This window comes from Taeniopygia guttata, chromosome 21, assembly GCF_048771995.1.
Source record: "Taeniopygia guttata chromosome 21, bTaeGut7.mat, whole genome shotgun sequence".
In the NCBI taxonomy this organism is placed as follows: Eukaryota; Metazoa; Chordata; class Aves; order Passeriformes; family Estrildidae; genus Taeniopygia; species Taeniopygia guttata.
The window spans coordinates 6,913,273-6,940,375 of NC_133046.1; the positions used below are offsets into that span (position 1 = coordinate 6,913,273).

Here is a 27,103-nt window from a genome sequence, read left to right on the forward strand (position 1 = left end):
CTACATCGTAGAGTCACACCAGTGTGCCCAGGAGCTCCTCAAAATGCACCCTCACCTCATGCCACCTCCACCCTCTCAGAGCCCACACTGATGAGTGTTCCTACTGCAAACCACCACCTAGTGAAGGTCCCCGTGGTGCTGCTCCTATGAGCTTCTTGATTTGACAGCATCTGCCATGCACTCCTCGGCCTTCGGCTGGCCTGAGCAGAGTCTTTGTGGCTCCAGGCTGCAGAACAGAGACAACAGACACAGCATTGACCAGGAGAGCTCAGCATGACCTGCTCTTCTCCCTTGCCCTCATACATGGGGCAAACCCATTGCTACAGGTGTCTGCACCTCCTCCAACTTCATCAAGGGATGCTGCGGCTGAGCTCTGGGGGCCTGGAACCTGCAGCCTCTTGAGATGGTCCGACTGACCACTCTGAGGGTGGTTCCCAACAGCTGGAGCTGCCTGTTGGACAGAGCAGGAGTTGGGTGTTCCCTTCTCACCTTGTGCCGTTTGGCCACTTGCTGCAGCCTCTTCTCCTGGTCCAGCTGGAGCTGTGTCCTCTCCAGAGCCTCTCGCAGCAGAGCCTTCTCTTCTGCCTCCCTGTGGGCTTCATCTTCCAGCCTGGACATCTCCTCCTGGCACCTTTGCAGGGAAGTTTGGCTCTGCCTGTGCACAACAGGAGGGGAGGATTCTGTCGGTATTTTGCCCTTATCACCCCCTGACCCTCAGCTGGGCTCTCCCACGCCCTCCTTGGTCCTGCTGCCCCAGCTGCTGCTGTCCCAGGCTCCAGCCACCCAGGACAAGGGAACTTGTCAAGGCTTTCCCGGCTCTGACGCTGCTCAGCTGTGTGAGGCTGCAGAAGGTACCAGTGCAGAAAACCAGGAGGACCTTTCCCCACTCCTCTTGATGTTTGACTTTTGTACCATGGCCATAAACACAGACTGGTCCCAGACACACACAGGACTCAGCAGCGTCATGTCACTTCTATTTCGCCCCAATCTATTCTAAAGCTATTTTGTATATTATATTAAAGCTATTTTGTCCCAATCTCCCTTGGCATCCAAGGACCAGGTCTTGTTCAGAGCCCTGACTTTCCATACCTGAGCTGCTCCACAGTTCCCTCATAATTTTTCAGCACTTCTTCTTTTCTTTCCAGGTGAACCTGGAGGTTCCTGATCTTTTTGTACAACAGCTCCAGGGAATTCTGTCTCTGCAGTCCCACTTCTGCCCTTCTCTCCTGAGGAAGGTGCAGAGGCTGCATTCCTGACAGCTCCTTCATCTCCACCAGGCTTCCCAGAGCACCGATCACATCAAGGTACTGTGGGAAGAAGAGGGAATGCATTATTTACCAGGTCTGCTGCATTCCACCACGCTGCTCAGCCATCTGCTTTCTGTCTGCTTTCCTGAGGACATGACAGTGTCCCAAGGAAAGTAGGTTTGCATCTCATTCCCAGCTGCACGGCTTACTGGGATTGGATTGCTTCCTTTTCTAAGATGACTGTTCTCCCTGCTGGGTGTTTCCCTGCATTTTTGGGGGAAAGAAGCCCCGTTGCACAGCCCACCAGCTGTGCTACCCATGGACCCCTTCCCTGGCAGCTCCCAGCATTGCTCCCCAGGCTCTCTGATCCACCATGGCATGTTTTGGGGCCCCAGGATGTCCTGGCAGACACACAATGTGCTCTGGGTCATAGAATCAATGAATAGTTTAGACTGGAAGGGAAATGTAAAGGTCATCAAACCAATCCCCCCTGCCATGGACAGGGATGGCTTTAACTGGACCACAGTGTAGTTAATCTTCAACATTCCTGCAGCATCCTAATGCAGGATGAAACCTCTGAAATGTTTCCAAAAAACATCTAAACTCTGAACACCCTGGACATGTACACACACTCCACATGGTTTACCACATCTATCCCTGATGTACCATCTTCTCACCCAAGTCTGTTGCCTCAGCCATTTCCAAGCTCCCTGTGCAGTTGGTGATCCTGAACAAGCTCCCATTAGGAACATGGTCAGGAGCCTGCACAGACAAGGAAAGAGCCATGGAGCCCACTTTGGGCCTGGATTTTGGTCAAGTGGTTGGTGCCTCCCTTTCACCCCCTGGGAAAACCAGCCCAGTCCTGCTGTGGTCCCAAACCTCGCTCAGCCCACGGCGTCCCTGCTGCTTCTCCTACAGCACCAGGCAATGTGCTGGTCCTGGTGGAGCTGCCACCCTCTGCAGGAGCACTGCCTGCCATCCATCAGGCTGCATCTCCTACCTGGACTTCTTACTGAGCATCTCTGAAAACCTATTTCTCCCCTTCCCAGGGCGTACTTTCCAAACAAAGTCACAGGCATTGTAAACCACAAACTGCCCTCTACCTTGCCAGCCTGCAGTTCTTCTCCCAACACAGAAGCAGGTTCCAGCTCAAGACCTCTTTGTTGGACTATTTTCTCTGGTAAGTCTTTCATCTGGACCATGAGTGGCTCTGAATTGCTCTTCACAGCACCTGGAGGCAAACAAGCAGATGCCAAATTGTTCCACTCTCCACACAACTTTGAGGCTGCCCAGCTTTCCCAGACTCCCTGTGATGGTGGGCATGGAATCCTCCCATCTCTCCTGATGGAGAGACCCCTACAAGTTCTGTGCCAGGAATGAGAGACAGATGGGACTTTTGGTTTTTTTTGGATTTCAGGTTATTATTTATTTTTTTCTTATCAGAAGTTCTGCACGCTGTCTACATCTCAGACTTAGTGTACAAGGAGAAAGCACCAAAAGTCTCAAGACACACAGATTCAAGGTCTTTTAAAGCTATTTTGTCCAATTAACTCTTAGAAAGTACTTTAAATTCTACCTTTCTTCTAATAACTAATTATTTGTCTGCCCATGCAATATCTGCATTGTGGCTCTTTCTAACCAATCACTTTGTGCTCCCAACACTGCAGAAAATGGAGTATATGAAGAACAAGATCAGGCAATGCCCAAAATTCTCCATCTTGTCTCCTACCCACCTCCATACTAAAAACCCAAAACTCTATTTCACCCTGTGATAAACTATACTACAATCTATTTCACACACTCGTAGATTCCAATTCGTCCCAAAGTCTTGGAAGCTTTCTCCATGGACGAAGGTTAAAAGCAGCATTCTCCTGGGGATCAGGAGTTCTCAGGACAGGCAGAAAAATATTCTGTGTGCCCTGGCTTCCAGCAGGTGGTCAGGCCCTGGCACAGGTTGCCCAGAGCAGCTGTGGCTGCTTCATGCCAGGATGGACAGGGCTTGGAGCAGCCTGGAATGGTGGCAAGTGTCCCATGGCAGGGGTGGAACAAGACGGTCCTTAAAGTCTCTTCCAACCCAAACCATTCCACAGTTCTAGGAGAGCCCTGCTCACCTGAGCCCTGTCTCTTCTCCAGCACCTTCACCCTCTCCCGGAGCTCAGCCAGACCTGCTTTTTGGCGCTGGATCGTTTCCTCGTGCCTGAGGCCTTGGCACTTCACACCGAGCTCAGCCAAGTCTGATGGGGGCTCCTGAAAGAAGACAGGTTCTTGCCCAGTCTGCATCTGGCACAGCAAAACCTCAGTGTAAGCACAGCCCTGCTGCAGGCACGGGGCACTTGGCACAAGATCAAAGCCTGGGGAGCATCTCTGTGGATTTACAGGGGTATAAGAGACTTGTCAGAGACCTCTTTCCTGCTCTCCTGTGCCATGGTCAGGATATGAACCTGTTGGAACTCAAAATGTCCCTCAGACATTTTTGGAGGTTCCAGGCCCTGGTCAGAAGAATTTGAGACCCTGGCAGGCAGCTGGAAACAGCTGTGATTTTGGGTTTGAGCCGTGGAATGATTTACCAACCTTGCAGGAAGAACAAGAAGTCACAAAAGTTTAGATATTATAGTAGAAGTAGTCACAAAGTAAAGGGAAGAATTTTAGAGTGCTGTACAGGGCAGTTTTAGTTTTGTACATGGGGGTCAGAAGTTTTAAGATGGAGGGATTTGGGCCTGCCCTGTCCTCCCTCTTTCTCCTTCCTTCCCTCCATGTTCTTGGTGATGTTGGCACTCACAGATTGGTTTAGAGTAGAAAAGCACCATTTAATATAGGTAATAGGCATTGGGGAAAAACTGTACCCATGTAACACGTAATGTACCATATAAAAGATAGAAAGGCACCATTTAATATAGGTAATGGGCATTGGGGAAAAACTGTAAACATGTAACACGTAATGTACCATATAAAAGATAGAAAAGCACCATTTAATATAGGTAATAGGCATTGGGGACAAACTGTACCCATGTAACACGTAATGTACCATATAAAAGACAGCAGCAGCCCTGGGCAGGGAGAGAAGAAGCAGTCGGGAGTCAGAGAGGATGTCAGGGTGTGTGTGTGCCTCTGCCTGAGCTGTGAGCAAACCACAGCAGCCTGAGAAGAAAATCTTTTAGATAACTGCAATAAACTGCCTTGAGACCGAACAACAGAGACTGCTGAGCCTTTCTTTGGAAGCACGGGTTGGAGAGACTTTTCCACCACACGGAGCCACCCCTGACCTAGAGGTGAGCTCTGGCATGACCCCTGCAAATGCTCTGGAGAGCCAGGAGAGGGTTGGTGCACAGCTCTGAACAGCCTCTGTTGGCGTTTTCCCCTTGTCCTTTGCACCACCAGAGAGCATTTGCCATCTACACACAAACACGGGTGGACTTCAGAGGCCGTGTCCCTGCACAGACTTGGACATTTCTCTCTCCATGTGCACAGCCTCTCCCAGCCCCACGCAGATCCTCGCATTACGAAAACACCCAAAAATCTGTAATGGGGCTAGGGCATAGGGCTGATGATGGCTGCAGAGCCCCAGCTCTGCTCTGGCTGCTGTCACCCCCCATCTCTGCCCATCCCCAGCACCGGGATCTCCCCCTGCCCATCGCGGGATGCGGAGCAGGATGGGCAGTGCCTCGCCCGTTCCTCAGCTGGCTGTGAGTCAGTGCAGCCCCCGCAGCAGCCGGCCTCGCTGGCACGCTGCTGCTGCCACCATCGCTGTACAGAATGTACAATTCCCACAGCCCCTCCATCTGCTGCCGCCACCACCTGCGAGTTCTTCCCTTTTCCAGCCTCGGGAAAACCCAGTAGGGATTTGGCACAGGAGAATTGTTACAGCATGGGCATCCTGTTCCCCATTCCCCAGGACCCCTGGGACTCTGATCAGATAACCCTGGACCCTCCTTCCTGCCCTGACAGGGTTGGCAGAGAGCCAGGAAAGCCCACCCTGTCCAAAGCCTGGATAAACCCCTGACATTTCTTGTTTGTCCTCTTTGCCCCGCTCTCCCCATGGACATCACAGAATAAAGAGAGCTGTACCAACATATATCGAGCCTCTTTTGGAAATCTTTCCCTTCTCCTGATATTCCTCCCCTCAAAGCCTCAGATCTCTGGGATAGCCTGATAATTTAGGGGGCTAAGAAGGGGGGAAACATCAGAGAATGAGGAGCATTTCTTCCTGTCCTGTGCAACGAGCTGCCCCTACTTCTGCACATACAAGCCTAGACCTGGTTCTGCACCACCTGCACAGCCAGCACACACAGCTCGGCAAGCTGGGAAAAGGAAGGAATGCTTGCATGTCGCTGTTCCCTCTAATTGGCAATTAATGCAGCCATTAGCACACACAACACTTGGCAATTCCAAAGTGCTGTGCACACATCAGCTCATTAACCAGCAGCAGCCTGGCGGGGGTTGTGGGTTCCCCAGATCACAGGCAGCCCTGGCTTGGGAGGGGTGCCCGACCATCCCATCCTCGGGCCAGCGTGGGGCAGCTCCAGGCTGCTGAGAAACACCACGTGCCATCAGTGCTCTTGGCAAACCCACATCTCGGTGACCTCCACGAGGACTCACCCTCTGGGAGGCTCCACTCACCTGCACTGGTGTCCTGGGAGCATCCCCTTTGTTCTCCAGGGTTTGTTGGGAAGCATCCCTCAGCACCCGGCAGCGCCTTGGGGCTTGGCTGAGTGGAGAGACAAGATGTTGTGGGACCCCGTGCTGGGTGAAGGTGACCCAAACAGCTTGTGGAGAGCAGCACCCTGGGCATCCACCGATGACTACCACGGTGTGGGTGGGAACACTCACTTAGATACAAGTGCCTGAGTTACACATCTACTGGCATGAGCTCCACTAAACCCCCATTTTGGTTCCTGTGTCGTGGATTCAGAGCTGAGCTCCATCCCGATACTCTCACACGTGCCTTTTGCTCTGGGAGAACCCTAAACACCATCAGCTGCTGGGGACACGCAGAGTGGCATCTGTGAAGCCTTGGGTGATGTCAGGGTGTACCTTAACTCTTCAGCTGCTGCTTTCAGGGCCCGATCCTTCTCCTCCACAAGGCTGGACATCTCGGATAGCTTTTCTCTGAGCTGGTTCATTTCCCACTCCCGGTGTTTCAGCTGCCTCTGGCTGTGCTCCAGCTCCACCTTCTGCTCTTCACTCAGCTCCCCTAAGCACAGAACAGCCTGGTGGGATGCTGGCTGGCTCATCACACAGTCCTGGGGGATCTGCAGCTGGTGCACCCTCATGAAAGCAGCAATGGGGCTTTTCCCTGCAGAGCCCTGCCCTTGGCAGCTGCCCTCAGGTCCTGAGCCATGCCAACAGGACATCCTGGTTTACTAAATCCCAGGCTCTCTGTGGAGGTACAAGCCAGGGAAATTCCTTACTGTGGCAATTTTCCTTCAGACTGAAGGAGGACAGGTCACCAGCATTTTCTGACTTGCATTTTTTGACTGCACACATTCCTAATGGGCTCTGTCCTCATGTTCACAGCCCTGCCCATGGAGGAATCCCAGACAAGGCTTTTCTAGTCCACCGACTTGGAACATCTTCAGCTCCAAGAAGTTCACCATTGTGATTTTGAGCTCAGATTTGTCTACCCACTCTCCCCCTGATTACTCTGCTTTCTCATTGTCGCTTTTATGACTTAGCCAAGGATGGGGAGAAGTTCACCTTCCCAAAGGGAACAGACTGTCTGCTTTGCCCCCAGCAGGACAACTCATTGCCTGAGAATGGTGACACCAATTTCCTGTGATCTGTGTGCTTGGAGGAGGATGGGGATGATGGCAGCCACACAGTGCACATCACCCACCTCTCATGTCTGACATCCTGGTTCTGGTTTCTGACAGCTCCCTGCTGAGCCTGCTGATGACTGCCTTCTTCTCCAGGAGTGTGCCCTGCACCACTGCCAGCTCCTCCTGCAGTTTTCTGGGAAAGATCAATGCAGATCTCTCAGCCATTGGGAAACCTCATGGCAGGGAGCACATGCATGCCTTCCTGTGCTGCATTCCTGGTTAATATTTTATTATTTAACTCTGTTTTTACATGCCTTTTGGTCTCCTTGGGTCACCCTGTGGTGCAGGGTTGGCCACACCAGTTGCTTTTACCTGGAGCCATCCAGAGGGGATGGCAGATTGTCATGTGCTATTTGGCATCACTTTGATGCTCTGTGTCCTTAGGACCAGTTCAGCCTAGCAAAGGGACTCGAGTCCTGTCTCAGACTGAAAAGATCTTGGGAGAATGTGGCATTGGACTTCCTTAGGTTCTCCCAAGTGGTCCCTGCCTGTTGTGGTGTGTTTTGCTTTGAATCCATGTTTGCCCCCTGTTCTCCTCCCTAATCCTCTCCCTTTCCCAGTTGCCAATTTTCCCAAGCCATTCCCTAACCTCCTCCTTTCCAAGTTGTCAATCCTCCCTATCCCTGCCCCTTTCTCCAGAGAGTTCTGTGTCTGTCTTGTTGCCCTCGAAGCCCCATTTGTTTCTGTGTATTATTCCCCCCTCTCCCATTTCCCCCGATAGGTTCATGAGCCATTTACCCCACCTTACACTCCTCTCTTACCATATCCTCGTTGGTTCACTTTCCTACACCCCTATGCCTGAGCTGCTGCATAAAAACTTCTGTTCACCCCCCCCTAGTTTTGTCGGGGAGCCCAGGAATAAATAAATCCATCTTGTCCCACCCCAGGCCCTGTGCCACCGTGTCTGTCCCTGCCGATAACTGGAATTGCAGCGCTCGCAGGAACAGTCGTGGCCCTGCTACAAGTGGTAGCAGAGGATGGTTCCCTCCTTCATGTTTTAAAATAAACGGGGCAATCTGTGGGGCGCCCGCCTCACTGAAGAAGAAGAAGGGAAAAGAACATCTATGATGAAGCGCATCAGCAAGCTCTGCCTTGGACTCTAAAAGGAGCTGAGCAGAAGATTTGAGGCTCCAGGACCCTCTCTCATCCGCCTGGCCAGCCTACCCCAGGCTACCAGGTGCCCCAAGGGGATGGATTTATCCCAGGACAAGGAGAGAGGCTTGTTGAATGGCTCACATTAGGCTGAGCAAGGCCATGAACAGCAGGTGAGATAACATCAGGATCCCTGCAGGGCAAGGTGTTGCACCAGGGACCATAGTGGCTGCACCCAAGGCTCCGGGGACACCCAGGTCCCTGGAAGTGACCAGCCGAGGAAGATAAAGTCCCCAGTTTATCGTGATTCCACCACAGAAGTCGGCTCATGAACTGGCTATGGAGAACCACTCCGGGGCGGCGCCTCCTGATGAGCAGCTAATCCGAGGGGATCACCACCATCACTCCCTTGGATCCCCAAGGTGAATGGCCAGAAACGCCTCCACCTGTGCTCTGAGGGTAAGTGAGCCAAAGCAGGGTATTTTCCTGGCGGGTGGGTTTAGTCTCCACAAGCTGGTGGCCAAGCTTGCAGAGACCACAGAGAACACTCCTGATCCAAGGGGATCTTCACCATCACTCCCTTGGATCCTCACTCTTCCCCAAAAGGTTGGGGCATCCCCTAAGGGTAGCCTCCACTTATGAGGGGGGTGTTTTCTATTCTCTCGCTTACCCAAAGCTGGGCTCTCCCCCAAAGGCTGGGGTATCCCATGAAGGCTGAGAGAGTAGAAAAGACAAGAATAGGGCAGAAATTTTCCATCAAATGATGGCACGTTTATAAGAATAGGGGAGGATCTAATATTAAGCAAGAAGCCCCTGACACCCATGCACCTTGCTGAAATCTAGCTGCGTTGGGCTCCTCCCCTGTAAGTTCCTCTGTGGCTTCTGTGAAGCTCCCTGTACCCTCTGTCCCTCAGACTTCCCAAAACCCCACCCTGTCCTCCCTTGGGGATGGTGTTGGCCACAGCACCCCAAGTGCCCCTGTGTATTATCCCCCCCCTCTCCCGTTTTCCCTGATAGGCTCATGAGCTATTTGCCCACCTTATACTCCTCTCTTACCATATCCTCGTTGGTTCCCTTTCCTACACCCCTACTCCTGAGCTGCTCTATAAAAACTTCTGTTCACCCCCCTGCCCCAATCTGTCTGGGAGCCCAGGAATAAATAAATCCATGCTGTCCCAGCCCGAGCCCCGTGCCATCCTGTCTGTCCCTGCAGTAACTGGGATTGCAGAGCTGGCAGGAGCAGTCACAGCCCTGCCCCAGCCCCAGCCCCAGCACGGCACTCCCTGCCACACCTGCCCGTCCCCAGCCTCTCTGATCACCACCAGCAAGTTCTGCTCACCTCACACAAGCATGAGACTCCATGGCAGGACAAATCTTCAGCCAAGTTCCCGGTGTTGAGCTGTGGGCATCACACTGAAGTCCTACAGGATGCAAGGAAAAAAGGCCAATTACTTCTTTGCAACACGTACACGCTTGTTGCTTCTGCTACACAAATGTTTTCCTTCATGTGGCAGATCTGAGGGCTGAGGACTGTCTCTTTGGGAAACCCATGCCCCTCAGAGCCCAGTTCCAAGGCCAACCAGACTATTCTTGACATCCAGGCTTGCTTGGGATTGCTTCTGTCTTGGAGCAGCCCACAGCACACCAGTCTTGTCATTTCAGAGGGCAAAGAGCCCTTCTCCCATGGCAAAGCCCTGACAAAACCACCAAACAATGAAAAAATGCTCTCCAAAACTACCAGACAATGAAATGGCTTCTGCAGGACCTCACAGAGCTCATTGCAGGTGGAATAACCTTCATTCAACATCTTCCCAATGTTTTCTATAGCAGCAAATTCACTGTTCCATCTCCACACAAATTTCATGTTAACCCAGCCGGTTCCTGGTACAGGCACATCCTATACAACCCTTACCTACCTTCCATTTTTTCCACAAGTGCTGCCTTTTCCTCCTCCAGCACCTTCTGCTGCTGAGTGGCCTCTAGCAGCCTGTCCTCTAAAGCCAAGATGGTCAGGGAATGCTGCTTGCTCTGCTCCCTATATCCTGCTACCTCTTCTTGCAGTTTCTGCCTCTGTAACTCATTTTCCTCCTGGGCAGCCCTGAGCTGTTGGTTCTGCTGCTGTAACACTGCCTGGGAAACGAGACATGGGAGCACGGTTGGAAGCACTGGGGGTTCCTTTTGGGATCACCATCAGCATCATCTCTCCTGGACAGTGGTCACAAGAAGGGAGGGAAGGGAAGGACTGCAGGGATGGGGGAAGCCTTCTCCAGCACTGCATCCTCCCCCTGCACAGGTCAGTGCAAGTACCTTTTGTGCAGTGACTTCCTTCAGCTCGTGCAAAGCCTCTCTCAGTTTTCCCTCTGTCAGTTCCTGCTTCTCTGCCTTCCTTGCTGCTGCCTACCAGAGGAAATTAGCAGTAATTAGGTCAGCCAGGAATCCACCTTTCTTTCTGCAGAGCTGCTCTCTGTGTATTTGGGGGGGCGGGGAAACCTCTTCGTTCACTGCTTTGAGCTCCTGGAGCACCACACCAGCCTTTCCCTTTTCTTCATTCCAAGAGTGAGCTGCTCTGCTGCACCTCCCATGCTCACCTCAGCCACGCTTCTTAGGTGCCTTTCCAGCTCTTGGATCTTCTTCTGTTCTTCCTCCAGAGCCTTCTTGCATTTGTTCTTCTCCTCAGTGACGGCGCTTTCCAGAATCTGTGAATCAACAGACCACAGACACTTCAGGGAAAAAAGACCTCAGCTCCAAGGAGGAAAGCAGCGGGGAGGGTCATTTCTCCAGAGCAGGTGATGGGAGAAAAGCCTGGCAGGACACGAGGTAACTCAGTGACAGAGAGGATGGGAGCACCTGGGGAAAGCACAGCTGAGAGACTGGGTAGGAGCTGCTTGGCTGCTCCTTGCCTGAGCTCTTACAAAACTGAACACCAGGAAACCACCACTGCCAAGGTGCCAGACACAAAAGCAGACTGGAAAGTGTCCTACAAGGCCCCCATGATCACAACACACACATGACAAAACACCCACTCACACCCTGACTGACACTGCTTCCCATTCCAGAGCCACTGGTGCGATGGCCTGGGCTTCCCTGGGGCTGAGGGGGGACTGCTGCCCCCCTGCTCCACAGGGATATTCCTCTCCAGCCTAAAAGGAGCCCACAGGACCCCAGCATGGGGAGGGAGGGAGAGGAGGCTTGAGAGGAAGCAATGCAATGTTTCCCTAAGCTCACGGATGATGATGCTCCTTGCTTTCCCCTTTCTCCCAGAGACTGACTGGCAGCTGTGCATCCTGATGTTACCTGCAGGTGCTTCCCAGTTTGTGGTAGATAGGGACAGGCGGAGCGGAAGATCACCGGGATGTCACGGAAAGATAGACCCCTCTCCCCCTCTCTCTTCCCCACTTATCTGTTAACCCCAGGAGTCCCAGAAGAATGTAGCCACACCTGCTCTGGTAAAATTCCACTACCCACTATCCTCTGAGACCCCCAGCCCCCCTCTGACGAAGCAAAGTCGCCCAAGACTATTTAAACCCATGAGATAAGATAATAAACGCTTTCGACCGTCCACCACATTGGTGTCAGCGTGTGTCGTTAGTCCGAGTAGCCCGGGTGAAGCCGGGCTGCCGTGCTGTCTTCTTGTAACCAGGTCGCCGTTGTCTTTTATAAAGGCAACATCAGTTCCACCATGGATACTTTTGGGAGTTTACATCACCTGGATCCATATGAGAGCATACCCAGTCCCTTGGCACTGCATTCAGTTTGGAGCTAGATGTTCCTCCTCTCATTATCCAACACTCTTATAGACACCCATGTTTCATGCATAACATTCCTTTCCTGAAACACCAGCCATGTCACTGTACCTGTTTGCTCTCCTTGTCCTTTTCCAGGATAATGTGCTGGATTTTCATCTGTAAGTCTTGCTCATGTTTTGCTTCCAGCTCCTTTGTGTGCTCCTGCAGCAGCTCCTGGAGCTTCTCTAATTGCTCCTACAGGGAGACATGGAGGTATTAAAGGAAGTGTGTCAGCAGCAGGGCAAGAAATTAACCTCCTGTGTACATTCACTCACAAAAAAGTCACAAAAGGGATCTCTCCATCCTTGCTGCGTTAGGAATATGGACACACTGGCAGTGGGCTCTGTCTCCCTTACCTTACATTTCCTGTAGACTCCGGGATCTCAGTACTGCACATCCCCAGTCCAGGTGCCACACTGGCTTGCCTGGGACTGCCATCATATTTACCATAGGAAGAGTCCAAGCCCACCTAGTTTATGTGCATAAATAGTTCTGTACCTGCAGCATCTGATTCCTCTGTGCCATCTCCTGACTCTTTCCCAACAAGCTCCCGAGAGCAGCCAACAGCCCTGCAAAAGGCAATGGAGCCTCACTGTGTGGGGTGCTCACACACCATATTATGCATATCCAGGAATATTTCTTAATGAAAAGGATGGTCAGGCATTGGAATAGGCCACCATTCCTGGAAGTGCTCAAAAAAGTGTGGGGCTGTGGCACCTGGGAACAGTGCTGGCTTAATGGTTGTCCTTGGTGACCTTGGAGGTATTTTCCAGCTTTACAATTTCCATGATTCTGTGATTTTCTCCCCAAGAACTGGCTCATGCTGGGCTGTCTCCACTACATCTGGCTTGCCAAGACATCCCACATTCCCAGGGATGCCCAGCAGGACACAGACCTTTGCTAGAGGTGTGCAGGTCCATCCCTGCGCTGTCCAGGAGCTGCTCTGCACCCTCCAGCCAGGACAGGGGACCACGTGCCACGTCCACCACTGCTGTCCTGATGGCTGAGACAGAGGGATCCAGGCACAACACCTCCAGCTGCCCCAGCTCCCCTCGCAGGCTGGCACTGCTGCAGGGCCTCTTCAGGCTGGCCTGAAACAAATGGAACCCGTGGGGAACGAGCCAGTCCCCACTGTCAGTGGCCTTCAGGGACTGGCAAAGGACACAACATTTCTGAACGTCTCAGGCCAGGTTGGAAGGGGCTTGGAGCAGCCTTGTCCAGTGGAAGGTGCCTCTGCCCATGGCAGGGGGTGGAACAGGATGGGCTTTATGGAGAATCTGTGACAAACTCCTGGGAACATGAACACTTAGGGATGATGCTTTGTTTCAGGGTTGTAGCTTTAGTCTGACCTTTCCTCAGGCCAGCAAAACACCCTGTGCCACTATCTCCCAGCTGCCATTTGGCCCTCAGTACTGAAAGGGCTGACCTGGAGCTTCTGCAGGGAGCTCTTGAACACCTCGATGCTTGCAGACACCTCTCCCTCCTTTGCGAGCCTGGAGCTTAATTCCTTCTGCAGACTCTTCTCTCTTTCATGGCTTTGCTGGTTCTCATCAGAGATCTGCCTGACCTTCTCTATCACCTGGACAAAGAGGGTGAAGAAAGAAGAGGATAAGGCTCATTCTGTTTTCCAGCTGCAGGGCCAGGGATTGAGAGAACAACTGAGACTTGCTGCAAACTGGGCTGGTCAGACTCCTGGGCTGGTCCCTGCTGCCGACCACAGCCTCCCTCCGAGCTTTGGGAGACAAAAAGGGCTGTGTCCCCTCCACCTCATGGAGTGTGCCAGCAGCTCTCTGGCCACACAGAAAAACACAACTTACCCAGGCATCGTTCTGGGAAAGGCAGTGAGAAGATCAGAGAAGAGAATGAGAAACAATTCTTCTCTTTACTTGCTGCACCTGGTATTGTGAACATGTGGAATGTGTTATGGAGATTTGTTTACCAAAGAGTGGTTTCTTAATTAGCCAATAGTGATGGCATTTGAATTAAAAGACCATTCAATTCTACCTGTAGCAAGCTAGGGTATCAAAAGAGCAATGGGTTGCTTAATAAAGATTATTGATCAGCCTTCTGTGAATTCATGGAGTCTAAGCCAATTATTACCCAGCCTGGGGCCGGTTTGCTGTAACAACGGAGCGGTGCCATTCACCTGGGACAGCCACAGCACAAATCCTCCTCTGGAGAAGCCTGGAGAAGCCCCACTGCACATGGAGCAGGCACCGGGGCCATTCTGCAGCAGCTGCCGTGAGCACTCGGGGCTCTGCAGGCTCTGAACATCTCCATGAGCTGCTGTCTAAACTCACCTGCTGCTCTGTTACAGGTTTCCCTGTGCTGCCAGCTGCTGATGGACAACAGACTTGCATCACTCGGGTCTTGAAGGACTCCAGCTGCAGCAGGGATCAACACATGGAAACAAACACCATCAGTCACTGACAGCTGCTCTGCTGATCACTGATGGTCCATATCCAGCATGGTGTTATCTGCAAAGGGCCGTCCCTGCCCAGAGAAACATTGCCCAGGCACTGAGGAAGGCTGGTGTGGCTCTCAGACAGCAGAACTAAGATTAGAGATTCCTTTTCTGTATGCTATTAAATGGCTATGTTGTCCATGCTTCCCACACAGATTCTTTGGATAAACCTTTTATACCTCACCCAATGACAAGGTAAGTCCTGTGCCAGGGTTTGGTGCTCAGGACTCTGGGTTTCTGTTCCCACAGTACATCTTCCCCACGGGAAGCTGCATCCCTGTGCTGCCCACGGCCCCATGGTGATGTTCCCATCCCTACCTGCTCCCCAGCTTGCTGCACGTCACATTGCAGCAGGCGCTCCCTGCGCCCCATCTCCTGCAGCTGCTCTGCCTGCTGGGCCCAGGCTGCCTTCAGCTCCTCCTCTGCCTGCAACGACAGCCTCAGCACCTCAGAGTGACATCCAAAACCACAGCATGGCCATTTCAACCACTGTGCCCATCAGACAGATCCAAATGTGCCTTTGGAGTTGTGGGAATTCAGGGCTTCCCTCTGGCTGCTCTGGGACCCTGGCAGGGGTCAGGAACCCCCCTGGACAGAGCCCCCAGAGACACTGGCTGTGATCTCTGTCCATGGAAAAGAGTTTTCAATCTTACAGGATGAATTAAAAGCTCAGAGTGTTTGATATGAATAATAATTAAGTCTGGCACGGGTGCAAAAGTAAAATTTTAGGATTCTAGATTAGGGGTCCAAAGGGGTCAAGATGGAGGAAATTTGGTGTGTCTTGTCCTTTTTCTCCTCCTTCATGCCCTCCATGTTTCACTGTGGTGTTGGCATTTTTCTGTTGGTTCAGGCTGGGGACACACTGTCCAACGTAGGTGACAGATATTGGCACGTTATTGTAAATCCAGCACAGGTAGTTTGTGGTATTTAATGTTTGTACCATCCCACTGAGGGCAGAGCCCCACACGCTGCCCTGCAGGACAGAGCTGCGGCAGGGCAGCAGAACATGTTAGAGATAAACAGAATAAACAACCTTGGAACAGCACAGACGAATTATGGCTTCTGCTTTGGCAGCGGGGCTGAAAGACAGAGACTTTCTGCAATCTTGGAATCATCAACACCTCAGATTCCGACATGCAGTACCATGGACAGACAGCAATCCTGTTGCAGGGAGTGGAGTTGCAGGATTGACCCTTCATGGCACTTTTTATCTGCATTTTGTCCCTGGGATATTGTCCATCCTTGACTTCCTCAGCCAACACCCACACAGGGCACTGCCATCTGTTTCTCTCCCTCCATCAGGGTCCATGGCAGAGCTCAGGATGGTTGGATGCCCTGCCACCCAGCCTGTGCTCCCAGGGGTGACTGGGCTCTGTCCCACCCCCCTGTGTGTCCCCTGCACCCAGCAGTACCTTGATTTTCTCAGCCAGTTGCTTTTGGACGCTCTCATGCTTCCGGATCTCCCCCTGCAGCCCCTCCAAGTCCCGCTCCAGCTCCTCGAGGCGCTGCAAGAGCCCGGGGAGGGTGGGGGTCTCACCAGGGCAGCTGGGCATTGCCCCTCTGGATGACCTCCAGTGATCAGCAAGGTTTTCTTCCCATCTAGCTCACTTTGTTTATCCTGTAATTCTCTTCTAACCTGCATTTACTGTGGTTATATCGGGTTACAAGTGGAATTCAATCTGATTTCTGATCACATCCCCCCAGGACCCCTCTCCCCTGCCTTCCCCTTCACACTGTAAAGCAGCATTGCAGATCCAACAGAGTTTACACTTCCCCAGGCCTTATGCCCATTCTGTGCCTTTGAGGAGAGGAGCTGAGTTCCAAACAACTCCCTTAATTATCAAGTTAATTATTTCCTCTTTTAATGAGTTCCTGCAGCCACTGCTTACCTAAAGTGTCTTTTGACTCACATTTCTGCAGGAGACGAGTTCTTGCTCTCCGAGTTCACGCCTTGTTTCTTCTTTAATTCTCGAGCTCTAGAAGGAATGGCAACCAAGGAAAATACCCATCAGGGCAGAGAGACCATCACTCCTGCTGTGAAGGGACCCTGGTACAGGCTGCCCAGGGCAATGGTTGAGTTGCCATCCCTCTAAGGATTTAAAAGACATTTGGGGACATGGTCCAGTGGTGGCCGTGGTGGTGCTGGGGTAATGGCTGGGCTCGGTGATCTTACAGGTCATTTCCAGCCTCAGCAGTTCTGGGATTCCCTGGCAATCCTTGGGATCTCCTGGCACACCCCAGCCAGCGCAGTCTCTGCCCTTACCACGCTCCCAGTGCAGCTCTGCCAGCAGAGGAGGAGCTGCACAGGCAGAGGAACAACTGCTGCACAGGGCACTTGCTTTAGGACAAATCCAGGCTGGGCCACAGGGAGTCCCAGGGCACAGAGCAGGGTTTCCATGGCTCCTGGGGAGGCCGTGGCAGGAATGTTTTGTGTGTACAAACAGCTCACAGGAGTCCAGGGCACGCAGTACCTGATGCAGAGCACGGAGGGAGATCCAGCTGGGGAAGGAGACACTGATCTGTGGGCACCATGGCACACCCTGACATGGCCATGGGACCATCACCACTATATCCCAGCGATACAACTGCTGCTGTCCTCACCAGAGGGAAGCATGACCCTTCTCACCTGCTTTCCCACCTTAATCCCCATGTCAAGCTGGGGGGGTCATAAATTACTCAGCCCCTAATTAGTGCTACCAACCTTGGCTGAAACCACAGCCAGCTGATTGTCCTTCTCTCGATTTTCCTTATTCAGTTTTTCAGTCTCTTGCTGGAGCTGCTGGATTTTCTGCTCCTTTTGCAGGAGTTCTCTTTGCATGTTGCTCACCAAACCTGAGGAAAACATCTCTGGTCAGAGGTCACCCAAGCTGTGACGTTTAGATGGGATATTGGATGGGCAGCCCTGGCACAGGGTGCCAGAGAAGTTGTGGCTGCCCCTGGATCCCTGGCAGTGCCCACAGCCAGGTTGGACAGGGTTTGGAGCAGTGGAAGGTATCCCTGCCCATGGCAGGGGTGGAATGAGGTGGTCTTTAGGGTCCCTTCCCACAAAGCATTAGGAATAATTTGTTGCCTGTACAGTTTGGCCAATACTTGCTCCTTATCCAGAGCCAGTCCCAAACTGCTTCATGCCCTGACCCAAAGCCCCAGGGATACAATACCTGCAGTCAAAGCCTGGTCCCTCTTCAACTTCTCACTTTCTCTCCGCAGCCTCCCGATCTCCAGGTCTCTTTCATGGAGGGAATGGCTGAAAACTTGGTTTGAGCCTTTCTTCAGGTCATTGATCTGCAAAACACAGATTTACCTGTGCTCCTCACCAGAACGTTCACTGAGTGCTACAGCCCCTCCAGAGAGGGTTATCTGGCACTGTGGTTTGGTTGGACTGCTCTTCAGCATCTTCAAATGCCATCCTGAATGTTCTCTGGCTGTTCCTGCTGAAATCCTAATGCCAGGGGAGGGAGGGAGCGAGGGAGGAAGGAGGGAAGGAAGGATGGATGGATCTGTCCCTCATTACCCTTGATTTCAGACGGAAGGAAGGAAGGAAGGAAGGAAGGAAGGAAGGAAGGAAGGAAGGAAGGAAGGAAGGAAGGATGGATGGATGGATTTGTCCCTCATTTCCCTTGATTTCAGACACAAGGAAGGAAGGAAGGAAAGGAAGGAGGGAGGGAAGGATCTGTCCCTCATTTCCCTTGATTTCAGACACAAGGAAGGAAGGAAGGAAGGAAGGAAGGAAGGATGGATCTGTCCCTCATTTCCCTTGATGTTAGACACAAGGAAGGAAGGAGGGAAGGAAGGAAGGAAGGATGGATGGATCTGACCCTCATTTCCCTTGATTTCAGACACAAGGAAGGAAGGAGGGAAGGAAGGAAGGAAGGATGGATGGATCTGTCCCTCATTTCCCTTGATTTCAGACACACAATCCGTTCCTGCCCAAACCTGGGAGTTGCCCCACAAACACACTGGTACCTGAGAAGTGTTTTGCCCTCTCAGTGCCTATAGAAGCCTCCAGTACCTGTTCCCTCAGGGCTTTGATCTCCTCTGTTTGGGCTCCCAGCTCTTGGTTGAAGGTGAGCAGCTTCTGGGTCAGCTCAGCCTCGTTCCTCACTGCTGCCTGGGCCAGTTTCTTGGCTATGGCTGCGATCTCCTCCTGCAGGTCTCTTATCAGCACATCCTTCCCCTTTAACTCTGTTTCCAATCCAAAAAGGTGACCCATTTCCTTCTCCAGGAGCTTCTCACCCTGCTGGCAGATTCAGGTTCCGCTGGTCAGTCTGCAGCCACAGAAACTCCAGACCCCCTGCCCAGGGGTACCAACTCATGGCCATCAGCAGGAGACCTTGGCTGTCCCTGCTTCCCACATCCTCCATCCCCCAGTGTCCCCATCCCCTGCTTTGGTGGCAGCCCCCACACCCTGCTGGGACACAGACATTTGGCAGGATTCACCTGCTGTGCCACGGACCAGGACAGGGTCCTCCCTCCCTCCCTCCCTCCCTCCTCAGCATCACCTTCTCCTGCAGGATGAGACCCACCTCGTGAGCCCCCAGGGAAGGGGCTCTCCCCACACTGCCTCCACCATCACCTGAGAAGCTGGCTGAGACTGGAAGAAAGCAAATTATCAGCAATGCTCCCTGAAGCACCCTTTTCCCTTGTCCCAAAACTTATCCAAGACAGTGGCCACTATTCAGGGCATGGGCTCACTTCACAAACAGCAGAGAAACAAAAAATAAAGACACTTAGAGTGCTAACAGTCTGCACAGAAGAGCGAGTTAATTCACCTCTGGGAACCAAAACAGCCTAAAAGCAGCAGAGCCACAGCAGAGAGAGGCTGCCCTTATTTTCCAGCACTGGCCAGCCCCTCAGAAAGCTGTGCTTTTTGTCTTCTCACGTGGGAATAGCTCTGCTTGCTGCCCTTAGGGCCTGGGGATCCTTTGGGCAGTTCCCAAAAAGAGCAGTTTGTGCTACCCTGGGGTGTGTGTCCCTCCCTTCAGCCTCACTGCAGTTTTCCAGTTCAGCACTGGGACTGCACGGTGCTGCCTCCACTCTGCCCTTTGGCACCTCACTGCTGACTTTGTGTTGCTTATGACAGCTCAAAAATCCCAAGCCCACAGCAGGAAAAGCACAGCACTGTGCACCAGGCCACAACATCCATGGCAAATGTCTCATTGCCCAGCCCAAACCCTCACTCTGTCCTGCTCTATCACATACTTTATTTCCAGAGGTGCATTGCATACAGAGCTATTTTAATGTGCCTTCACTCGAGGCAGCAGCTCCAAAGGAGATAAAGAAACCACTTCAAATAGGAGCCAGTGGTGCAGATAAAGTCATGGCCCTTCTGGGCCCCACACCAGGAAAAACAAGAGGGAATGTCCCTCTGCAAGGGCAACAGCATTCCCCTTGGGATGTCCCAGCTCATTTCTTCCCTGACCCAAATGCCACCCAGGACCACACATGGATTTTGATCAGCTCCAGGGGACAAAGACTCACACCCCGTTGCTCAATGCTTGTCACTTTTCTGCTCCAACCAAGTGGCACCAGGACACAAGTGGCTGTTTTTGGCATCATGGGAGTACCTGGCCTGACCACAGGGGTCCTGCTGGAGGTGTCCAGAGAGGTGGCACTGGCTGTGCTTCTGTCCCGGGCGCTCGCAGGTCTCCTTGGCAGCACCAGCTGGGGCACGGGGCCGGGGGCTCTGGGGGCCCCAGTGCCCAGGGAGCCGGGGGGAAGCTGCCCCTGCAGCGAGGGCAGGCACAGGGGAGACGCAGGAGTCCTGGGTTTGGGTTCTGCAACCACCTGGAGCTGCCCACTCCACCCCATGCGACGCTTCAAGGGGGGACAGGACATCTACAGGGGGAAAACACCAAGTTATCTGCAAGATTTTTAGGAAATATTTTAGCCCTGGATTCACCTGCCCCATGCTGTGGAAAACCCAGGCACAGATCTCAGCAGAAGAACAATTTTAGTTTTCTCCCATTTCCATTATGCAAGGATCAGATTTTAATCAGGGCATGCAGGCCTTTGCTGAAACAGAAGGAAATGATTGGGCTTTTTGAGCTTTTTGTGCTTTTTGAGCTTTTCCTTCTCTATCTGACTGCCCTAATTCTGCACATCATTTGCACAGTCCAGCAGCACTCCTTTCACAGCTCTCCTGGCTCACACATGGTCCTGTCCCATTTGTTTCTCCCATTCTCCCAGACAAACCAAAGCCTCTCATTGTGTTCCCATCAGCTGGGCCTGTCAGACTGGGAATTAGGACACTGTGTGCTGCTCTCCTGATGAGCAGAGCTTTCCAGGACAGTGGGGACCAGCCACCACCCAGGTCTCAGTGACAAGGACTGCATTAAACATCTGCCAGCAGGGCCGGACCTGGGTGTGGGTCCTTCAACCCCCGGCTGTTAATGGAGCCCCAGACCCCAGTGCAGGCTCCCTGCACCTCCAGCACCTTCCCTTCCCCCAGGGCACATCCCAGCCCTGCTGGTTTTGCTCATGCTGCTGCCACTGGCACAAAACCCTGACAGAATCCCTGTCTGGGCACAGCAGGGTCTGATTCCCAGTTGGGTGTGCTCCTCTGCACAGCACCTGCCTCTCAGGAGCAATCCCTGCCCTGGTCAGACACCTCACAGCCGAGGCTGTTCCCTCCCTGCAGGCAGCAGGGCCAGGCTTCAAAGCTGCCCCTCCAAAGGAGGGTCCCAGGGCACCCCAGGGACAGGCTCTGCATCTGTGCAGACCCGATCCTGTGCTCACCTGCCCCTGGGAATCCAACTGCTCACTGCTCCAGCACCATCTAGCTTTACCCAGGCAGCACCTTGGATTCTCCAAGAGCCAAAATGATAAAAATATTACTGGGGATTATCAGTTCCTCTATGTTTTATTTGAAACCTAGCTTCTCTCTTGTTAAGTGGCTTGGGAGAAAACATAAAATGCGAATTGAGGGAAAGGACATTTCCCAGGTTTTCCTTTGCTAATGCATCTCTGTCCCATGCTTTTCCATTTTCCTACCGAGCTGCCTGAGTTTCTTCAGCAGAGGGAGCTCCAGCTTTTCATTTCCTCTTCCCCCGTGACAGGAAAAATGTGTGCTAATGTCTTTACAAATAATTTGATGCGTGAAGGTAAGGGTGTTAAAGTCTTTGAAATGGGTCTTAATGTCTCTACTGACTTTGGGCAGTAGGTTTGTTGCAGAGCCCAGACAGCTCAGCTCCTGAGACAGGGAGCACAAGCCGAACTTCTGAACTTTGGGGTAAAACTGGGAGTTCAAGCCGGGGTATGTGGTAGGTGGCTCGGGAAGGCTGAACCTTCCCAGCACCTCAGCCCGGGGGAAAGAAGGACAAGATGTGGCTGGGAGTTTGGGATAGAAGGAGGCTGCGCCCTCTGAACCCCAAGAGAGAGAAAACCCCAGGGGCATGTGCCCTGTCGGAACTCAAAATGTCCCTCAGACACTTTTGGAGGTCCCAGCCCCTGGTTGGAGGCATTTGAGACCCTGGCAGGCAGCTGGAAACAGCTGTGATTTTGGGTTTGAGCCATGGAATGAGTTACCAACTTTGAAGGTGGAACAAGCAGTCACAAAAGTTTAGATATTATAGTAGAAGTAGTTACAAAGTAGAGGGGAGAATATTTTAGTATTGTACAGGGGGGTTTTAACACCTGTACAAGGGGTTTTTACTTTGTACATGGGGGTCAGAAGTTTTAAGATGGAGGAATGTAGGCCAGTCCTGTTCCTCCTCTTTCTTCCTCCTTACCTCCATGTTCTTGGTGATGTTGGCACCCACAGATTGGTTTGGAGTAGAAAAGCACCATTTAATATAGGTAATAGGCACTGGGGAAAAACTGTAATCATGTAACATGTAATGTACCATATAAAAGATAGAAAAGCACCATTTAATATAGGTAATAGGCATTGGAGAAAAACTGTACCCATGTAACACATAATGTCCCATATAAAAGATAGAAAAGCACCATTTAATATAGGTAATAGGCATTGGGGAAAACTGTACCCATGTAACACGTAATGTACCATATAAAAGACAGCAGCAGCCCTGGGCGGGGAGAGAAGAAGCAGTCGGGAGTCAGAGAGGATGTCAGGGTGTGTGTGTGCCTCTGCCTGAGCTGTGAGCAAACCACAGCAGCCCAAGGAGAAAATCTTTTAGATAACTTGCAATAAACTGCCTTGAGACCGATCAACAGAGACTGCTGAGCCTTTCTTTGGAAGCACGGGGTGGAGGAGAGACTTTTCCAGCACACGGAACCCCTGAACCAGGCTGGGGTTCCGACAGTGCCCCAGTGGACTCTCTCCCTTTATTGGGCGAATAATTCATCTGGGAGATAAATTGAGGGTATTGAGACGCCTGAGCGTGTCCACAGGAGGGCAACGAGGCTGGTGAGGGGCTGGGAACACAAACCCTACGAGGAACGTTTGAGCGAGTTGGGGTTGTTTAGTCTGGAGAAGAGGAGGCTTAGAGGTGACCTTATTGCTCTCTACAACTTCCTGAAGGGAGGTTGTAGACAGGTGGGGGTCGATCTCTTCCACTGGGCAGCAACTGGCAGAACAAGAGGACACAGTCTCAAGCTACATCAGGGAAGGTTTAGGTTGGATATTAGGAAAAAAATTTTCACTGAAAGAATAATAAAATACTGGAATTGTCTTCCTAGGGAAATGGTGGAACCACCATCTCTGGATATGTTTAAAAAAAGACTGGACTTGGCACTTGGTGCTATAGTCTAATTGTGGTGTTAGGGCATAGGTTGGACCTGATTATCTTAGAGGTCTCTTCCAACCTCATTATTCTGTGATTCTGTGTGATTCTGTGAAATTGGGGGAATTATTTATCTGAATGAAGATGAAGGATTCCTCTGTTTCCTTTTTGGACATAAACCTCTGGTGTTTGTGGATTTCCCTGGACATCCCCACCCACCCTTGCCCAGGCATCCTTCCATGGGCCATAGCACCCACCCTTCCTTGGGCACCTCTCCCCGGGCATCCCCACCCACCTGGGCAGCCCCATCCAGCACCAGCTGGAAGGTCGCTCCCGCGGGGCCGAAGCTCAGGATGTCCCCCGGCCTCACCCTGACGGACGCGTTTTGGACCTGGCAGCTGTTGACAAAGGTGCCGTGGGGGGAGTTGAAGTCCTGAAGGATGAAGCTGTTGTCTGAGGCGGAGAATTCCAGGGCTGCATGACGATCTGCTACCCCTGGAGCCTGGGAGCAGGCAAGGGACAGGCAGGGAACGCTGCTGGAGGTGGCTCCAGGTTCATCCCTGCTTTGCCAAGCCCCTTTTCTGGCCGTCAATCCCAGCATAAACTGGTACCTCAACGCTCTGCACGGAGGATTCCAGCACATTCCCTTCCCTTCCCTTCCCTTCCCTTCCCTTCCCTTCCCTTCCCTTCCCTTCCCTTCCCTTCCCTTCCCTTCCCTTCCCTTCCCTTCCCTTCCCTTCCCTTCCCTTCCCTTCCCTTCCCTTCCCTTCCCTTCCCTTCCCTTCCCTTCCCTTCCCTTCCCTTCCCTTCCCTTCCCTTCCCTTCCCTTCCCTTCCCTTCCCTTCCCGTTTTGGGATGCTCGGCTGCCTCGGCCTCACCTGCAGGACGATGTCGGCCCCTCTGTGGCTGCCGATGGTGGTGGTGGAGGATTTCAGCTGGAAACACCGCTCCAGGCTCTTTAGGAACGCTGGCATTGTTGGCAATGTCAGCAATTTCCCCCCTCCTGAGCCCCGAGCAGCTCTGCAGCTCAAACAGAAACCCCTGTACAAACCGATCCCCAAAGCGGCCGTGTCCCTGCTGCCAGTGTGGCTGAGTAGCCTTGGAAACCTCGGCCACGCCGGGCCTGCTGCTGCCTGCCTGGGGAGCTTTTCCTCTTCCATTTGTTTAGGTTTTTTTTTTATTTTTTTACTTCCCTTCTTTTTCCAAGCAACTGTCCCAGCAGCACAACACAGCTCTGCGCCCGTGTGGCCACAGCGATCCCATCAGTGGGGACACACGTGGGAATGTGTATCCCAAACCCCACAGGGGCCCTGCCACCTGCTAGGACTTTTTGCCCTCATTTTACTTTTTTTTTTTTTTTAAATTTCATGTCATGCACACACACACACACACACACACACACATGCAGAGAAACAGGTCTTGGAACCTCAGGGAAGGGGATGAACATCACTGTTATGTGGATGCTGTCCCCCATCAGCACTTTGCTATCAATATTTCTTTGTCCTAGGCTGCCATACCCCATTTTTCAACAGACTAGAAAGGAAAAAACCCACCTGCTACCAATACCACGTAATTTGCCCTCACCAGGCCTGCAGGATCTCATCATGCTCCTTTTTGAGGTAGAAGTAGCACATTTGGCAAATTAGAGCTTCTCTGAAAACTTCTACCAGTTTGAAGCCATTCTTTTGTCCTGTCACTCTGTGCTCTTGTATTAATCTGTATTGAAACTGATGTCAAATTTTACTCTCAAATGACTGATATAAATAACAAATATAGTTGTTGGCTCTTGCATTTATGCAATAATATTTGTTTTGCAAGGTATTACTGAGCACAAAAATCCTGATATAGTACAACTTGTAATTACTGCTTTTGACATAGTATAATCTGTCAGTTTATGTATACACCATATAGCTTTTATAAACAGTAGTGTAATATATCCTATTGTAGACTGTAGTAAAATAGAGACTGTGAAATGTTAAAATGCTTTTTCATGTAAATAACTCAGAAAATGGTGTGAAATAATTAGGTGATTTCCCACATTTGGGACTATCTTATCTGAAAGACAAGATAACAGAAACCAGAGCACCGAAAAAAAGAAGAATTTATTGACCCTCATTATCAGGGAGTGAAAATACAACAGGATGGAACCACAAGAAAAAATACAATATATTGGTTTAATGTACAAGATGGCATGAAGACAAGTCAAAGACTAAAATCAAGCAAAAGAACATCTACAGTCAAAGGAATGTTTGAATATGTATAAAGTCTTATGAATATGCATGTACCACCTGTAATGTAACAGTATATAGAGAACATGGTTTAAGTTAACCCTGTGATCCTGGCAAATAGCCAAGCACCCCAGCGCTGGATTTTATCCCTTAATAAACTTTTATAAAAATTTTAAATAGTGAGCCGTGTTTCTCACATGACTAAGCTGCACAGAAGTGTATCTGAGGACGTGTAACTGAAAATAAATAATGCTATGAAGCTGTAATAAAGATTTTTCTTTTTGTTCCCTCTTACTTTGCTGTGATTTACTCTTTTTTGTTTGTGTTTTATGTTGACTTTGGGTCTCTCCCTGTCTCTCTTTTGTTCACTCTGCTGCCTCTCAGTTTCTCTCCCTCTCTCTTGGCCATCTTTGACCTGCTCTCTCTCCACCTCTCTTTTCTTCTCTTTCCTCTTTGCTTTGCTCCTTTTACTCTGTCTTCTGTCTCCTCTTACTTTCTTGTCTTTCTGCTCGTTTTCTCTCTTCCCTCCATCTCAGATATTCTGTCCTGTACCTTTTCCAAGAGATAAACCCACATACACAGAAACAGAGTCTCGCCACCAGCTGCAGTTGTGTAATGCACCTGGACCAGCACCTGAGCATCTCAGCAGTCAGAGGTGTCATAGGTACATTTTATAATACTGGCTTTTTGCAAATATTACAATGGATTTATATGTGTAGTTAAAGTAACTTTGTTATAAAGATATAGCTTTTATTTCTGCTGTTAATCAAGCTTAGTGAAATAGCTGATGTAAGTAGGCTTGTGTTAAAATGCCTGCTGGGATGGGATAACATCCAATGAACAAATGAAGGAGACACCTGCCACAGATCTGCCAACTATCAGCACTCACCATCTAAAAACAGTGGGACCAAGGCCCAAAACCTGGAGGTGATAAGAATGGACTAAAAGCACAACCGAGGAATCTGCATACTCTAAAACTGTGGATCCAAGGAGGAGCCACGCTAAACAGTTCTTGGAATAGTTTGGGGAGGAGTTTACTATTCATAAGGTCTATGAATATGCAACTGATGTAAGTTAAATATGTAACGGATGTGAATAGGCTGATGTAAGGGAAAAGGCATTTAAGTGGTATCCCCGAAGATAACAGTGTACTCTTGGGCCATAATCTTTGCTTTACTATATTTGTCTCCTACTGTTCTTTATTAAACTTTTAAAATGTTCACAGCAGAGTGAACGTGTTTTTCACACTAGAATCCCTGAACCCCTGGCTTGGAAGGGACCTGGAGTATAACCTATTTCCAGCTCCTATTTCCCTCCCTGCCATGGGCAAGGACAGCTTCCACTAGACCAGGCTGCTCAAAGCCCCATCTAACCTTGGCCTGAACACTTCCAGGGTTCCTCCTGTCACACTCCCCTGGGCAGCCTGTGCCAGTACCTCACCACTATCACAGTAAAGGATTTCTTCCCAATATCTAATGGAAACCGATCCTCTTCTATCCTAAAGCCCTTGTAAGAAGCCCTTCAACTCTCTCACAGACCCATGAGGCACTGGAAGGCCACAATAAGAATCACAGAAACTGTCTGGAGCCTTCCCTTCTCCAGGCGAAACAACTCCAAATCTCTTCTTCTATAGCAGAGGTGTTCCCTCCCTCAAATAATTTGTGGTCCTTTCCTTCCCTTCACACCCTCTGCCATAAGAGGAGCCAAGTAGCTGTACTAAATTTTGATAGTTTTTGATGTCTCTTGACATTAAATTGTGAATTTAAGATTTAAAATGTGTTCCATTTATA

General features: G+C 51.1%; 1 protein-coding gene across 1 annotated transcript; it reads right to left on the minus strand.

Annotated features, from left to right (window-relative positions):
- Nucleotides 1-136: 136 nt before the first annotated feature.
- On the minus strand, nucleotides 137-24,171 carry FHAD1 (forkhead associated phosphopeptide binding domain 1). Its single transcript, XM_072917464.1, has 26 exons — nucleotides 23,964-24,171; nucleotides 23,381-23,587; nucleotides 19,969-20,239; nucleotides 18,928-18,995; nucleotides 18,414-18,641; nucleotides 17,563-17,686; nucleotides 17,106-17,236; nucleotides 16,315-16,380; nucleotides 15,817-15,909; nucleotides 14,723-14,830; nucleotides 14,241-14,324; nucleotides 13,367-13,519; nucleotides 12,836-13,031; nucleotides 12,439-12,509; nucleotides 12,010-12,135; nucleotides 10,744-10,851; nucleotides 10,463-10,552; nucleotides 10,072-10,285; nucleotides 9,495-9,576; nucleotides 7,081-7,196; nucleotides 6,279-6,438; nucleotides 5,865-5,952; nucleotides 3,359-3,494; nucleotides 2,351-2,478; nucleotides 1,090-1,307; nucleotides 137-655 (listed from the first exon to the last, which is right to left on the minus strand). The coding sequence occupies exons 1-26, from the start codon at nucleotides 24,057-24,059 to the stop codon at nucleotides 298-300; spliced, it is 3,720 nt and encodes a 1,239-aa protein (XP_072773565.1). The 5' UTR covers nucleotides 24,060-24,171; the 3' UTR covers nucleotides 137-297.
- Nucleotides 24,172-27,103: the final 2,932 nt, after the last annotated feature.

Bases quoted from the DNA above. Each gene is read 5' to 3' on its own strand.
- FHAD1 (XM_072917464.1), bottom strand. From the start codon at position 24,059: ATGCCAGCGTTCCTAAAGAGCCTGGAGCGGTGTTTCCAGCTGAAATCC. The intron at 6,439-7,080 runs GTGGGTGATGTG...TTCTGTGCTTAG, and splicing joins CAGGATGTCAGACATGAGAG to GGGAGCTGAGTGAAGAGCAG. The intron at 656-1,089 runs GTATGGAAAGTC...TGTTGTGCACAG, and splicing joins GGAACTGTGGAGCAGCTCAG to GCAGAGCCAAACTTCCCTGC.